Source organism: Eumetopias jubatus, unplaced genomic scaffold, assembly GCF_037043125.1.
Source record: "Eumetopias jubatus isolate StellerSeaLion01/CBP00866 unplaced genomic scaffold, mEumJub1_p1.0 scaffold_9, whole genome shotgun sequence".
NCBI lineage: Eukaryota > Metazoa > Chordata > Mammalia > Carnivora > Otariidae > Eumetopias > Eumetopias jubatus.
The window spans coordinates 105,734,717-105,751,189 of NW_028274815.1; the positions used below are offsets into that span (position 1 = coordinate 105,734,717).

The 16,473-nt window shown below is 40.6% G+C and overlaps 1 protein-coding gene across 5 annotated transcripts in view; it reads right to left on the reverse strand.

The window, feature by feature from the left end:
* Window positions 1-16,473, reverse strand: part of PLCB4 (phospholipase C beta 4) — a 171,595-nt gene that overhangs the window by 79,417 nt on the left and 75,705 nt on the right. For all 5 annotated transcript variants that reach the window (XM_088026249.1, XM_028112973.2, XM_088026248.1 and 2 more), the window contains exons 11-17: window positions 14,523-14,733; window positions 13,393-13,486; window positions 11,238-11,317; window positions 10,607-10,691; window positions 7,775-7,865; window positions 5,500-5,595; window positions 304-404 (exon numbers count right to left, since the gene is read on the reverse strand). In XM_088026249.1, the coding sequence (XP_087882375.1) occupies window positions 304-404; window positions 5,500-5,595; window positions 7,775-7,865; window positions 10,607-10,691; window positions 11,238-11,317; window positions 13,393-13,486; window positions 14,523-14,733 (758 nt within the window). The remainder of the gene's footprint in view (window positions 1-303; window positions 405-5,499; window positions 5,596-7,774; window positions 7,866-10,606; window positions 10,692-11,237; window positions 11,318-13,392; window positions 13,487-14,522; window positions 14,734-16,473) is intronic.

Genomic DNA, 16,473 nt, shown 5'->3' on the forward strand with positions numbered 1-16,473 from the left:
TGTTCCCAGGTTGCTGCTGTCATCTCCCTATTCACCTACAATAATGCAATAAATGATATTACTTAAAGGATACTGGACAAATAGGTGGTGGTCAACACTGGGCATGGCTAATGAGCAATTCAAATGTCCTTTCTAACTTATTATTATGCATAGCTTGCATTAAGATACTGATTCTGGTCACCGAACATAGAAGGGGAATTATAGGCTACTTTATTTTCTTGTGGTTGTCACATTTTTAAAATTCATTAACTACTTGCTACTACTTCTTGACAATCATGAAAAAAGGGACACCGAGACTCTGACCTTCTTGACACTGTTTGCAACAGCCTCCTTGTGACCCAAGTCATCAGCAGAAAGTTCATTTCCGAATTTGTATTCAGGGTGAGCTTCCTCCTCTTGGTCAGCTGTGTGAAAGACAAAAGGAAAATCCATGAAGCCAAATTACTGCCCATTAGTCAGATCTTCTTCAGAACCTTGGGTGGAGCATAAACTCCTTCAGAGGGCGAGGAAGCTAAATGAAGATGGGAACATTTAAATAGGCAAACTTTTTCAAGTAAAACTCTCGCTAGCTCTCAAGGCCAAGGAGCACATCTTGTTAGCTGTTATTTCTCTCGCGTCTAGCATGATGTTTGACATGCGTGTTGCTTAATGCATTCTTCTTAAGTGAGTGATGATTTCCATCCCAGTGCACTAACTGTAAAAATTAAAGCCTCAAGCACTCAGGAATATCTGTGACTTGCACAGGGTGTTTTGAGCTTCCCTGGGACTTAGGGAAAACACAAGGAAGATACGAGAAAAGGAAAATACACTTGATAATTCTAAAAAAGAGACTAGATGTATATTTGAATGTTGCGCGCACAGTGACTTGTGGCCGGGAGTGGTGTGACATAAAAGACAAAGAGCTTGGGTGGACTGGACCGCACCTGTAAACCAGCTGTCAACCCTGGCTTGGGTTTCAGAGACATGAAAATCATTCCTAGGGCTCATGCTAATTGGGAGGCTGGAAGTGAGTGCTAAATAAAGCTGATGCCCCAGGAACATGGCCCTGGCTGTGAAAGGAGGCACAGGAGGACTCAGACCACCAGTCCAGAAAGTGACAAGAACTCTGGTATCTTCCCAAGGCTGGTATCATCCCAGGGCTGTCAGGGGACAAAGAATCACCCACATGCTGGTGTGAGATCTGGATTCCCATGATTCCCCACTCTGCAAAAAAGCTCCCAGGTTAGGAATTTGCCTAAAAACTTGTCAAGATCAGGAGAAACCCACAGGCCTCAGGACAAGGCCAACACAAATTCACACTGTCACAACACAGGGCATGAGTGATCCCTACTGGAAAAAACAGTGAAATAATTTCTGAGTATGGACTCCTGAGAGGGGGAAGCAGACACGTAAGAATTGGAAATTTTTTTTAAAGCATGTTTAAAATGTGCAAAGAACTCAAGAACAAGAATCAATGAAAAATTATTTCATCAGTTCTAAGATGCATTTCTGATGTTGTAATGTGCTCTTTAATCAATGCTATTTTACAATTACTTGGAAGCATTTTCTTTCCTTAGTTATAAAATAATGGTGTCTTTCAACTGATGGTGTCTTAGATTTGGAATTTCCTGAGGGACTGCTTTTGGCAAAGTGTTATTCCAGACATGGAAAAAAAGTGAGGCAAGACAGACAGACACCCTCCTGTTTTGAAACTGGTATTTTGATGGATGGATGAGTGGAGGTAGATGATTACAAAGAGAAAAACAAAAGGTCATATAGGCCTTTGGCAGGAAAAAAAGGGTTTAAGGAGCTGGAGTAGGTCTTTAAAAAATCTAGTCCAGTGTGTCCACTTTACAGATGAGGAAACAGATGCAGAGATATGACTTACAAATCCAAGGTCGCCGAGTAAAGTATGGACCTAGGTTTCTCTGGATTCTTAGCACAGGGCTCTTAACATGACACTGAGTTTCCCTGACCACTGGACTTCCATGACCTACAGTCTGTAACCAAGATTTTGAAACTTCCCAACATTATTAGTAAATTTCCAGTTCATATGTCTCTTAGTCTAACCTGGCCAGCCAGATATAAACTACTAGACGTCAAGGAATGTGTCCCACACAAGTGGTAGAGACTTGACTTTAAAAAAGTTGTATGAAAAGGGGTGCCTGGGTGGCTTAGTCACTTAAGTGTCTGACTATTGGTTTTGGCTCATGTCCTGATCTCGGGGTCCTGAGATCGAGCCCTGCATCGGGGTCCACGCTCAGCATGGAGTCTGCTTGTCCCTCTCCCTCTGCTTCCCCACCTCCCTCTCTTGCACGTGTGCGTGCTCTCAAATAAATAAATAAATAAATAATCTTTTAAAAAGAAGAAGAGTTGTATGAATGAATGTTGCCATCCCTTGATTGTGCAAGGATACACAAGACATACCCCACAACCACAGGTTTGGCATTCCCCACTGCTTGTCACGTAGTCCTGGAAGCCACGTGTCCTTCTGAATCTAAATCCTGCCTAATGAATGGGCACATGCTTTCATTGACTAGGGGCCTTTTCTATTTTCTACAGCCTTCAGGCAGGGCTACCCTTTCGAGCTATGCTTGGTTTCCTCTTGCCTGCTGTGTTGAAGTATTTAAATTAGAGACTGTAGTCATTCATGTATAGTAGGATCGTACTGTGACACAGGGGTAATTATAGGCAACTGGTTGACCAGGATTAAGCCAGGCATCACTGAGGGAACCTAAGAATATATAACTGGTATAGCAGAAACCTGTATACCCTTAAACAGAAATTCAAGTGGATGATTTTGTCCTCTCAGCTAATTTTCTACATGTATGCTATCCCCCATGATTATTTCTGTTCACACTGAACAACATGGGAACCATCAGAGCCAAATATTTTGTAGGAATAATGAACATATGCATAAAAGGTGGGAAGTACCCTTAAGGATGATAAGTGGAATCACACTGACCCTCATCTTTGATTAGTGTGTGTTTAAGAAATTTCACATCTTTGACTATCATCAGTTACATTTTTTTCTCTGAGAAAAAAATGTTAACAATTTTGTGTATTTGTGTTCTCTTCGTATTCCTGTATATTAGAAGGGCAGTATTGTAAGGTTAAAAAAGGTCTTGAACCTGGAGTCAGGCAATTCTGGGATTGAATCTTAGTGCCATTGTTCATCAGCTGTGGGGTCATGTGCAGACTGTTTACCTCTCTAAGCTTCAACTTCCTTATCTCAGAAATGAGTGTAATGATACCTATTTCATTGGGCCATATAAAGATTAGATAAGGTGGTGATGCAAACTGCTTTGTTCACAGTTAGTACAACAACGGTGGTTGCTATTCATATTATTATTTTCCTTGTTAATTTAGTCCAGTATTCTGCAGTTTGTTTTACTGGATTGTAGGATCTAGTAATGTCTAAAATGTTATAATATTCATCTTTTCAAATTTTAGAAGTATTTTATTGACCTTTTCAAATAGTATTCTTAAATCGTGTTTAGGTTCATTATTTGAAAAAAAAAAAAAAGTGAAATAATAGGCATCGTGGTTGATAGCATTTTCCAAAGACAGCTCCGATATCCGCTCTCCTACATGCTCTTCTAGAATGTGATCTTGCCACTCACCCACCCCCTCGAACGTGGGCGGGCCTTAATTTTGCTTTGATGAACAAAATATACAAGCAATGATGATAGGCCAGTTCTGGGCATGGTTCTTTTTTTTTTTTTTTTTTAAATATTTTATTTATTTATTTGACATAGAGAGAGAGAGACAGAGTGAGCACAAGCAGGGGGAGTCGCAGGCAGAGGCAGAGGGAGAAGCAGGCTCCCCACAGAGAAGGGGGAGTCCGATGCGGGACTCGATCCCGGGACTCCGGGATCATGACCTGAGTCGAAGGCAGTGGCTTAACCAACTGAGCCACCCAGGCGCCCCTGGGCATGGTTCTTAAAGTAGTTTAGCAGCTTCCGCATTCTGCCTCTTGGAACACTGGCTCTCAGCGTGCTCCATCTAGAAACTTGGCCGCCATGCTGTGAGAAGCCCAAACCACATGGAGAGGACACATGGAGCTGCTCTGGTCCTCAGAGCTGACCTCCCCACAGCAACTGCCAACCACAGGAGTGGGCCATCTGGGACAACCGGCCCAACTGAAACTTCACATGACTCTAGCTCTGGATGTCACCTGCCTGCAAATGCATGAGAAACTTGAGGGAGTCCTGATGCCCCCACAGAACTAGGAGAGAAAGTAATAAAGTGTTTTTTTAAGCCTCTAGATTTCGGGGTGGTTACACAGTAATAGATCATTGTAACAGTCACCAATTAAATAATTCCAGCTATCTTCACCCTCCTAGACACTCCCTGCCATATACAACATATGAAAATAAGTCAGTAAGCCTATTCTCTGGGAGTGGAGTTGAACCCCTGGTTTGGACATGCAACACACACCATCATGGTGAAGTCTGTTCCATAGTGAGTCATCTTTATTAAACCATTTTTATTATTGAGATTAATTCTCATAGCTTTCAGGTTTTCACCTAGAGTATCAAACTTTCCTAAAGTCTACTCGTATATTTCAGATGTTCATATAATAAATGAAGAGTTTCTGCTAGCATTTCTACATTATTTAGCCCCAAACCACTATGTAAATCCAAGGCACTGTCCAACCAATAGACACACAATGTAAGGCCAAGTCATTCTGCTAATCAATTTTCACACCACATAGTGGAGAAATAATTTTCTAAAACATTCCAAACCTTTCAAAAGACCCATTTAAAACCAAACATTATGGCTGTGGCTATATGGCCCAAGTAAAAATAGAAGCTAGTAGCAAATATTCAAATATTTTAAGCAAGGCTACCTTTGCTAAAATTATTTACCTATATTGATAATTCTGGTTAGTTATTTGAAAGAATTTTAACTTGAAATTTTAATACTGGCTTTGAATTTCCAGTTCATTTCATGTGTGCACACAAACCCATCATTTACCTGAGGGTCCCTACTCATGTTCCTTTCCCTGTAACTTGCCTTACTACTATCGTCATTAACAACCCTGAAGTTTTACGCTTTTGTTTATAGGAAGGGATTACAAGACGTTCTTTTTATTCCAACCCCTTGCCTTCTACAGCAAGGATTCTCTGGCTGTGAATTTCTGCTGAGCAGCTGAATGCACAACAGGAAGGGAGATGATTAAGCCACAAAAATCTAGTACCCAGGTAAACTGGAAGGAACATTTGGAAAAAATACCAAAAAATACCAAAAGATTAAAGCTTGGTGCATGAATACACACTTGACTAATAAGAATTAAGCCATCACATTATATAAAAGAGTCCACGGAGACAAACTCATGTTTTTCTTATTTTAAGAAATATTTTTGTGGGGCGCCTGGCTGGCTCAGTTGGAGAGCATGCGACTCTTGATCTCAGGGTCATGAGTTCAAGCCCCACATTGGGTGTCGAGAGTACTTAAAAATAAACTTTTTTTAAAAAGTATTTTTGTGACACATAAATTAAAAGAAAACCAACTCACCACTTTCTATCTCCTCTTCATTATCATCCTCGAGGATGCTAACTGGGGCGGCAGATTCTCCAGCTTCCATCATGCTTTTCAAAGCCTCGAGCTGTTCTGTTATTCAAAACAAACAGGAAGGAGATGGTGACAGATGCTAGATGACTTGCAAAGCCGGAATCCTAAGATCAACACTGAGAAGGGAATGTATTGTCTAAGTTCCTAGTGGCTATGTTCCTAAGGCCACTGTCTCACCCGGACCTGCTGGCTGGACTTCTCACGGGACGTGCAACCATCACATTGTCTACACTTGATGAAGGAACTATGGGAGTGTGGGTGAAATGCCCAAAATTCTGGTCCTAAGTTTGAGAGGAAGGCTCAGTCACTGAAAAGGATTTAAGGCTTGGCGACAAAAGCCCATGGTTTGGAGACCAATGATATAAAAGTGATGGAAAAGAGACATGCACACCGGAGACTGACACAACTTCAGGAAAAAAATGTCTGTGACTGATAGACCCGAGATTATTCTCCTCACGTATAGAAAGCTCTTATTCATCAGTTAGACGAAAGAATTCTGAAAATGGAAAAACATATAGAAGCACTTTATCGATACTGATATATCAAGGAACTACTTACTAAAAACATAACTATCAAAAAACTACAGTCTCGTTTTCCTTCTACCAGTCGGACACACACACATACAAGATGGCCAAGTGCCAGCAATAAGAATATCACTGGAAACAGGCATTCTCCTGTATTTTGGTGAGAGTGTAAATTGGTACAATTTTTCTGAAAGACAGTATAACAAGATGCATCGCAATATAAAATGTATACATGCTTTGGCCAACCAGCTTGAATTGCACCAACTGATTCCAAGGAGAAGCTGCGCAAATGTATAAAACGAACACTGACACAGGTCTATCACTGTTTTTACAGTAAAATGAAAATCCATCAATTTGGCACCGGTTAAATGGTAGCATATCCCACATAATCAATTTTGCAGTGTTTCATACATTAAAAGTTAGTATGTAGTAATAGTAACCATAGTAGGAATGTAAGTATATTCAATTGGTTGAATTAAAGATAATAAAAAAATCAGTATATTTAACATCCCAGTTTCATCAAAAATGTATGTCTAAACATATAGCTATAGTACATGTATCTATGTGTAAAATATATAACTCAGTGCTATTTTATTATTTTCTTATATTTTTCTTTGTTGTTTTCATTTTCCTATGGTATTGCTTCTGTAATAAATAATAATTACTATAATTTAAAACTTAAAGATGCAGTATATACATACACACATATACACACACACACAATGGAATATTACTCAGATGAAATCTTGCCATGTGCGAGTGCATGGAACTAGAGTGTATTATGCTAAGTGAAATCAGTCAGAGAAGGGTAATTATCCTATGATCTCACCGATATGTGGAATTTAAGAAACATAACAGAGGAGTATAGGGGAAGGGAGGGAAAAATAGAACAAGACGAAATCAGAGAGGGAGGCAAACCATAAGAGACTCTTAATCATAGGAAACAAACTGAGGGTTGCTGGAGGGGAGAGGTGTGGGGGGATGGGGTAACTGGGTGATGGACGTTAAGGAGGGCGCGTGATGTGATGAGCACCGGTTGTTATATAAGACTGATGCCTCACTGAACTCTACCTCTGAAACTAATAATATACTATATGTTAATTAATTGAATTTAAATTAAAAAAAAATAAAACTTAGAATACCTAGGGTAAAAACACAATGTAATCATACCAATATTTAATGCTACCAATTCATTGAATTAAGAGATTGGCCGAAAGGAAATATTTTCAAAGAAAATCTCCAGGGAAAATACAGGGGAAATATAAAATCATTTCTCTCTCTCCACACATATACACATTCACACATTCACCTAGGACCCCTAGATATGTATATCTCACAGAGGCAAACTGCAAAGGGAAAGCTTTTAAGAGGACTTTAAAGCATACTAAATGATAAAACGCTGGTTCCTTCTATCTTGATAAATTCTATAATGCCTCTTTCACTTTCTTCTCATTTTGCCTTGGGATCATTCCAAATCCTGTATCCTATGAATATATGAATATGTTTTTCCCACTGCAAGAACCTACACTTAAATGTCAATGTGGCCACTTCACTCTGAAAAGTATATGCAACACTGCTATGCTCCCGTCCTCCCCCAAATCCGTGGTTTTAAAATAGATTTCATTTTAGACAGCTGAATTGTCCAAACACACAATGAGTGTGTGCTTCATCATTGGTGTGTGTCTTTGACTTACTTTTTTCAACCTCAGGTTTCAGCCGTTTATTTTTGATGAGTATTTTTCTTTTGAGGTCATTGGGGGATGGTAAGGGCCTGCCTGGTTCAAGCTAGAGATAAACAGAAAAGGCTGAATTAATGATGTGCTTCTTCAGTTTCATTCCCAGCCCAGAGTGAGCACGGAGGCCTGTTATACAGCCCAACATCCACTAGATGGCAGTCCGCACAGTTTTATGTTTTCATTCCCCAACCCCAATCAGCCTACTGAATGCAACTGTCTTAGACTGCAAACTTGACATCCACAGTCTCCCAGAGCTATGTAGAGCCACTCCACCTTCCCCAGAGGGAGCCGGGTTTGACCTGGGGTGCTGCTGGAGGAGGGCTCCTGCTCAGCTTCAGGAGTTGAGCATCCCACCTCACACCTTGCTCCTTTTATATATCGGATAAAGTACAAGGGGTCATTGTGATAGCTGGGGTCCGAACTGCTTTCCTAGGCAGAAGTCGAAGGCTCCCTGATCCCCCCAAGGGTTAGGCTGTATTAGGAAGCCTGTTTACTCAGTAGGCTGATGTAACCCCAATACTTGGGATTGTGGTTTTGTAGGTTCAAAAAGAGAATCAAGAAGGGAGTGGTCAATTATTGAAACCTGACCTCTACTGCGGTTTCGTTTGCTTGGATTTGTCTGCAAAGGCGAAGTCCTTTCTTCTATGCCTCTGACCCATACAACTGTGCTATATCTAGCCACCCATTCCCCATTCTCCCATGCATCCACATATGCACCTACCCACCCAACCACCCACCCATCTTTTCCATGCATCCATTCATTTTTTCCCAAAAGTAATCCTTTACTACTTATTACATGCAAAGCACTGTGCATTCCTATGTCTGTGTTGCCTCAAACAAAGCTCTTTGCCAAAATTCTGCTTCCGTCCAAAGCCTGCTGTCACTGGTTCATTCCCCAGTGATCTCTCTTGAACCTGGGTATCTCCAGTAAGTATTCACAGGTCACAGGCCATCTTCCTTTGTATAGTTTTACCCGTGTGTTCTGTGTCTCCCCCACAGCCCCCTCATGACTGAAAGCTTTCCACTTCAGGGAGGTCTAACTCCCATGTGTATTCATCTACGCTCCCCACAACACTTATCATGTACGTGCATATCACTCTACGAAACATACAGTGGTCTTTCCACAGAAGCAAGCACCTTAGCCCAATCGGAAAAGTAAACAGAGGGCCTAAGTAAAACTAAAATTAAAAAATCAGGGCTGTTCCTTAGTTTGGGTTCCCTCAGAATCAGTCTCTTGAGACAAGGATGTGAATAGTCCCATAGTCTATTTGGGCGGCAGCCTCAGGAATGTCCAACAGGGGGTGGGAAAGTGAGAAAAAGGTGGCAAGCAGCCAACCCCAAGGGGGTGTTACCAGACAAGCTATCACCGAGGGGGCAGGCATGTGGTCCTGCTGTGGAGCCTGACTGTTCTGGAGCTGTTCCTCCTGCCGAGTGAGGGGACCCAGGGGGAGGGGTGTGAGCTCTCTGGCACTTCTGGCCTGTCTTTCGCATATGGGCAGAGCAGGCTCCGGGGACCAGGGCATCCCACCTCACAGGAAAAGCTGCAGGCACTGGCAGCCGAAAGTCAGGCCAGCGTGCAGGGAAAACAGGGGATGCTGCGCCGACAGGGGCAGGGAGCCTGCAGCATGGCGTCCATAGGCTGAAGACAATTGGGAGGTGGGTGCAAAGGATGCAAATATCCCTGTGTCCTAGATTTTTTTCCAGTTTTTTTTTTTTTTTTTTTTTTTTTTTACTACCGCAAAGTACTTTATACGTAATCCCGTTAGTTCTTTTACTACTCATAACATCTTGGCACAGTGGATCTTCACCACTTGGAGGTTATGGATCCTTGCAAAAATGTGATGAACTCTCTGGAATAATTATATACCCCACCCAAAAAATTGTACGCAATTAGAATGAGGTCACAGACCTCACAAAGCCTATCTATGGGCGACAGGTTAAAAGTTCTTTGCTTTATGAAGCAATTTGCGGGTGTAAAAATTAAGCTCAAAAAAATGGATGTATAACTTTCCAAGTATTTGGTTTGTTTTTTTTTTTTAAAGATTTTATTTCTTTGAAAGGGAGAGTGAGACAGCACGCATACAGGTGCACATACAAGTCGGGGGAGGAGCAGAGGGGAAGCGGGGGAAGCTCTCAGGCAGACTCTGTGCTGAGTGTGGAGGCCAACGTGGGGCTCTATCTCATGACCCCGAGATCATGACCTGAGCCAAAACCAAGAGTCGGACCCTCAACCGACTGAGCCACCCAGGCACCCCCCCCAAATATTTGTTTTGGAGGTGGGAGCTTGAACTTCAGACGCTTGTGACTTCAGTTTAGGGGACTTCTCAGAGCAATGGGCTCCCATGGGTGCTGAACCCTACGTGCGCATTGGATTCACCTGGAGGGTTTTTTAAAAACACCACACTCAGGCCTTACCCAGATCAATTAACTCAGAATCTCTGAGTGGGGCCCTGGCAAAGGTATTTTTAATAGTCCTTCTAGATGATTCTATCATACAACCAAGTTGAGAACAAATGCTGAGTATAGACCCCTGGCCCCTGGGCATGTTATAAAACTTTAAAACAGAAATCTCAAAAACCATAAAAGACCTCGAGACCTTCTAAATTAAATTGAACCAGATGTTTATTTTATGTCTCTCTACACATCTGTCTGAAGTGCAAAAGCTTTCCATACCAATGAATTTAAGTAAATATGAAGATCTTTAGTCCTCTAGCACTACTTGACCCTTTAGAAATGAATTTCAAAACAAATCCATTCAGGTTAGAAATATGGTTTGCTAAAAATACATACTGGATGTGATTCAAGTGCTTGTTTCAACAGGAGATCCCCAAATAGATCTTCGCAATATTTGGACATCTTGTACTGTTGATATTTGCTGGAGAGAGAGAACACTGGCATTTATAAATTCAAACATCCATTAACCATCCAAGAATAAGAAACATCCATTCCTAGGTGATTAAAAACTCCCACTCTGCAAAATCCACGCTTGTCCTCTTGATGCTAAGTGAGATGCTCGGTTACATACCACAGACTTTAACTTGTATAGTTTCAAAAGTAGATTTGGCTCCCCCAAAATAAGAGCTGGCAAACAGAATAAAAAATGGCTTTCAAGTTCATCAAGTCTGCTTTCAAATCCATTGCCAAATCTTCCAACTCAGTGGAACTTTGAGCAAGGTGTCCTGATCTCTCACCTTTTAGAGGAAGCATCTCTAAAACACATCAAGATGACTTGTTTTTTCCCTTTGTATTTTTTTTGGAGGTGGTGGTGGGGGTAGTGGTTTGGGGTTTTTTTTCTCCCTCTTTTTTTTTTGCATAAGACCGTGTCCTTACCACTTCCCAAAACTATTCAGCTATTTAAAAAGATGTAGAGCAGCAGTGGGGATTGAGTAGTAGATACTTTGAGTAGAAAGCATCATTATACCTGCAGTGATTTTCAAAGGAGAGAATTACAGGATATTCGGATGTGACAAATGCAGTTTCCTTGATGGCTTGAATAACATCCTTTAAAGATAAAAAGTGTTAATGAGAGAGAAAAGCAAAAAAATAAATTAAGGTACCTGAAACCATTCAGAGACTATTAATTTCAGCTCTTCCAAAAGTCAGTTCTGGCAATTAAGACCTGGAGAACCCATTCACCTTGATACCTTTACAGGTGGAGTCTCCTTGTGATTAGACCCAAGTGCAACTAATGGTTAACGACAATTTATTTCAAAGCTAACTGTGGCTTCTCCAACATTATGGCACCATTAACTGGCAAGAAATTTCATCTCAATGGCATGCTGGTTCCTTGCTCAATTACCTGACAAGACAGGTTCAGAGCTCATCTTTCTTGCTGAAGAGCAGGTGAGGTTTTGGCTACGTTTCATTAATTCGATGAAGAGTCCTGTGACATTTGCAACATCCCTTGTTTCTTATTAGCCTGATGAAAATGGGGGGGGGAGGAGGTGACGAGGGAGGGTGCTCTCCTTGATCAAGCAACATGTGAGGTGAAATAGGAGGTGTTCTGGATGCCTCTCTCTGACCTGGAAGCTCAGTCATTTGAAACCTTTGAATGAGCTGAGCATGTCCTTCCCACAGATGGCTGGCCTTGCTCTCTGCTTAGCTTTAGAAAGCATGGTTTCAAACCAATGTTTCTACAACCACAGCATCATATTTGATAAAAATCCCCAAATTCTTACTGGCTTATCGTTAACCACAGGAAAAATTCAGTTAAATTGGAAAAAATTTTACAGTAATCTAGGGAAGTCCATTTGAAACCCATCTAATGCCTTGGGTTAGATAATCCTGGAGTATTTTAGTGAGCATCCTTATGGTTTATTCTTGCTTAAAGCTTCTTCACAGGTGAAAACTCCTGTAACCTTGATTGTCCACTTGAGTTGATCAAAAATTAGTCCTTGAGGAAAATTTTGGCTCTGCCCATGGGTTCTCCTTTGCTCACCTCTGAACTGAGAAGAAATAGCCTTCTTTTCAGCTAAGCCTCCTTATTAGGCTCCTTAATTCTCTAAAGAGGACAACCCTTCCTGTCAGTTTGGTTGGCTGTGCAAACTCATGGCTTCCCACTTGAATATATTCTTGATACTTCTCAGGGAGTATAATTCCTTTTCAGGGAACATAATCTTGAATTCACTGCTGCTCAAAATTCACCAACATCTGGCTAAGAGAAATGGTATGTGCATGGAGTGTTATGGGTAAAGGGCCTAGGCATCTGTTTGTACAAATACCTCTGGTGATTTCCCACATGTAGGCAGGGTTGAGAACCACTGCTCCAGATGTTGCAATAACTATTCCAAGTTGCACCAAACTGACAGAGACAGATGTACCTGAATATTGGCCAACCACAGAATTTCATTTTTTGACTTGTCTTTTGGCAGGCTATCATTGGAGCATATTGAAGAGTGTTGTAAGAAACCTTCAAACTGTACATAGAGATCACCAAAAGGCCATTACTGAAAGGCCTGTTTGTAAAACTGTAGATGCCTCTCTTTGAGGGTCCTTGGGGAAGAGTCTTATCTCTGGCATCAGGACCAGGAAAAACTATGCTTCTTTGGACCAATGGCTCTGTTTCTAGTTTACAAATCTTGTGAATCATCATGTTTCTCTCCTTGCACTGAATTCTAGAAAGTTTGGAGCCCATTTGTGGCATGGCTTGGCAGTTTATAGGACTTCTTATGGAGGATTCATAAACTCTCACCTCACTCACTTAGCTTCTTGCTCTTACAGGCACTATTTATAATCGATTTTATTTTATGTATTCTATTTATCTTTTTATGCCCATTTGAAGTCCTTCAGAAAGAATGTAAAGTAAGCAAGAAAACAGAAGACTGTTTTTAAAGTAATTAGAGTCTGGGGACTCTGGCAGAGAAACCTCATTATATGGTGCTGTCACCATTTGAAAGCAGCAAAGTTAGAAAAAGATGGTGCGATGAAGTGGAGAAAACAGTTTTCTTGACTTTCTCTTCAAAACTGGAGGAAAGGAATATGAAGGCAAAACACTTGAGAAAATGAATAATTTGTTTTCTCCATTCCATCTATCTCTACAATAGTTTGGAAAAGACTATGGCTATTTTGAAACTTACCTTAAAAAGGATATCTGTACACATTGCTTTCCCATGAGTTATTATTGGTTCTTGGTCTTCACCTTTTCCGTCCCAACAGTCAAGTTCAACACATCTAGGCACACAGTGAAATTACAATATTGAACCCTTACAATAAAATAGTATGTGTGTGCAAATTAAAAGAAGAGACATCAAAATAAGTTGTTTTCTTATAGAAGTAGAACATGGACTGAGTTAAATAACATGATTATTTCATGGAGTATGCAGGCCAAAATCACACTATATTCTTTATCACGCTGGTGTCATCAAAAAGGAACTGTCAGAGATTAAGACAGACTTAGGAGATACAACCACCAGTGAAGTTCTGGATGAAATTCAGTATATACTCATGATACTCTCACCATATATATGACAAAGGCACAATGAAGGACAGTCTGGGGACAACTGGGAACATCTGAATACGGGCTGGGTTTTAGATGATGTTGAACAATTTTTAAAATTTTATTCGGTGAAATGATGTAACTTTGGCCATAAAAGAAAATGTTCTCATTGTATCAAATATTCAGAGACAGAAGTAGTGATGTCATTTCCTTAGTGTCTCTCCATACACAAAAAACAGTGAGTTATTAAAAAGGTATGGTTATTGATAACCAAGAAAAAATATCATAATGTAACTACATTTCTTATTTTTCACTTTCAGCATTTTTCCATATTTTAAACCTCAAGTATTTGCCTATTTCCATAGAAGAAAAACCATTTTCAATAATCTTTATTCTCAGAGAATGGCATTTTAGAACTTTTAACATTAAGTAGAGCTAAATTTGCAAATGTTTCAGACCAATAAGAAATTTAGCATGACTTCTTGAAAAAAAATTTTTTTTGCAATTTTGATCAAAAGGGGGGGATAATTAAAATTTACAGTAAAAAATGTCTCTTGGCCCAAAGGAGGATTCTAGAACTTTCTGGAGCAGAGATTTTCTGTTCTTTTTCAAGGTTATATGACCAGGATAATCAATTAAAGAGAAAGAAAAAGGTCCTTTTCATTCTGAATACTGCGTCCTATTTTTTTTTTTTTTTAGAGAAAAGTCAATTAAATTGAAGGGCATCATTAAAAAAAAAAAAAAAAAAAAAAGCTGTCCTGAGTTTCTGACCTGCAACCAGCCAGGAGAACCTGTCTGTACATTTCTACTGAAGATTTCCCACCAAACTGTCGGCCCGTGAGATAGGTATTATGGGAAGAACTGATGAAGTAGTGGGCCAGAGGATGGTCCATTTCTTGGTAAAGTTCTAAACGATCCAGGAAGACTGGGGCATTTTCATCTGACATCAGATATCTGCAAAACCCATCACTTGATATGAGGCCTAGGGGAAAAAAAGAACAGCTAGTAGACATGTGGCTCAGAAGATACACCTCTCACATTTTTCTTCTTGAAAGTTAAGGCAACTTAATTAGGAGTAAAAACTTCTCATTCTCGTTCCCAAGGACCTTCATCCTTCAGAACTTGAACAAAATAAGAGCTGCACATTACAAGGAACCTAATGCATTCCAAAAGACAGGTGGTGTTCTGCTTTTGTAAGTAGGACGGCAGAAGCACACGATTCCCTGAGCTCAGAAGTGCAGCCCCAGGAGCCGTGGTGACCAGGGGTCAAGGGGACCTTCATCAGTTCCATTTCTACCACTCACTCCTTATGTTCTTGGGTCTCAACCTCCTCTTATGTCAAATGGGGGGAAATCCTGGCCACATCTGCTTTCCAGGACTGTCACGAATGGTAAAGAAGAATACATACGAGAGGGGCTCTTAAAATAGTGGAAAACAGGGGTGCCTGGGTGGCTTAGTTGGTTAAGCGTTTGATTCTTGATCTCAGCTCAGGTCTTGATCTCAGGGTTGTGAGTTCAAGCCCCACGTCGGGCTCAAGTGGAAAACCTACAACTGTAGGGCACTACTGTTCTCACTGGATCAGAGAAGGGAGGAACAGCCTCTCTGGGTTTCAACAATTCATTTCTCCTCTTTTATCTATGAACCAGGGTGTGGGACTGGTGAGAAGAGTATTCAGTCATCACTGAAATGTGGCTCCAAGAGTCTCACTGTTCATTTCGGTCAGTCCTTTCTGATATAGGGCAAGTCCCCTGCGGTCTCAGAAGTGATCAACATTTCTACATCTCTTACCCTGTCAACCATTGACCACCTCAGCTTTTTGTTTTTATTTAAGCATTGGCAAGTTATGAACTGGTTTCAAGCTTATAAAAAAGTACAGATGATAGCATAATAAATAACTACGGGCCCACACCACAGTTTTGTAACATTTTACCTTATTTTACATTTTTCAGAGGAATACATAATTACAGATGCCTTTGCAGCACCCTGTTCTCCCACCCTCCCTCCATCCTGCTGCATGCAGTCCCTCTTTCTACTCCCTTTTAGACAACCACTCCCAACTTTTTGTACTGAACATTCTCAAAACAGCTTTGTAACTCTACTACATACACCTTTAATCAAATAGGTAGTTGTATTTAAAAGCTTATATAAAAGATATTCCACTATTTGCATATGCAACTTGCTATTTTTACATTTTCTTAGAACTTACTCAGTTCATATAAATAGCTTTTGGTCATTTACTTTTCCCTGAATAATGTACAATAGTATGTGCAGTGGTAGTACGTAGGACTGTAGAATGTAGAGTAGATCCACGTATGAATATACTCATTTATTGTCCATGATTCTGTTGATGGGTATTTAGGTAATTTCTAATTCTAAATAAACATACTACAATAAAAATCTGTGTACCTATCTCCTTGGGCACACACATCCGTTCTAAGAGCAAGTACTTTTTAAGGCACCGGGACAGATGGAGTGATGGGAGAAACAGACACGCCCAGCCTTCACGAAACGTATTATGGGAAAGAGAACAAATAAATTAGCAAATAAATATAAGTCTAATGTAATATCACACAAGTGCTAGAAGGAAATAGAAAGCAGGGAATGAAGGCAATCAAGGATGACCAGGATGCTGTGTTCGATACGTGGCCAGCAAAAGCCCTTCCGAGGAGGTCACATTCACAAATAGGGAGCAAGCCACATGCAATCTGGGGAATCATCCCAG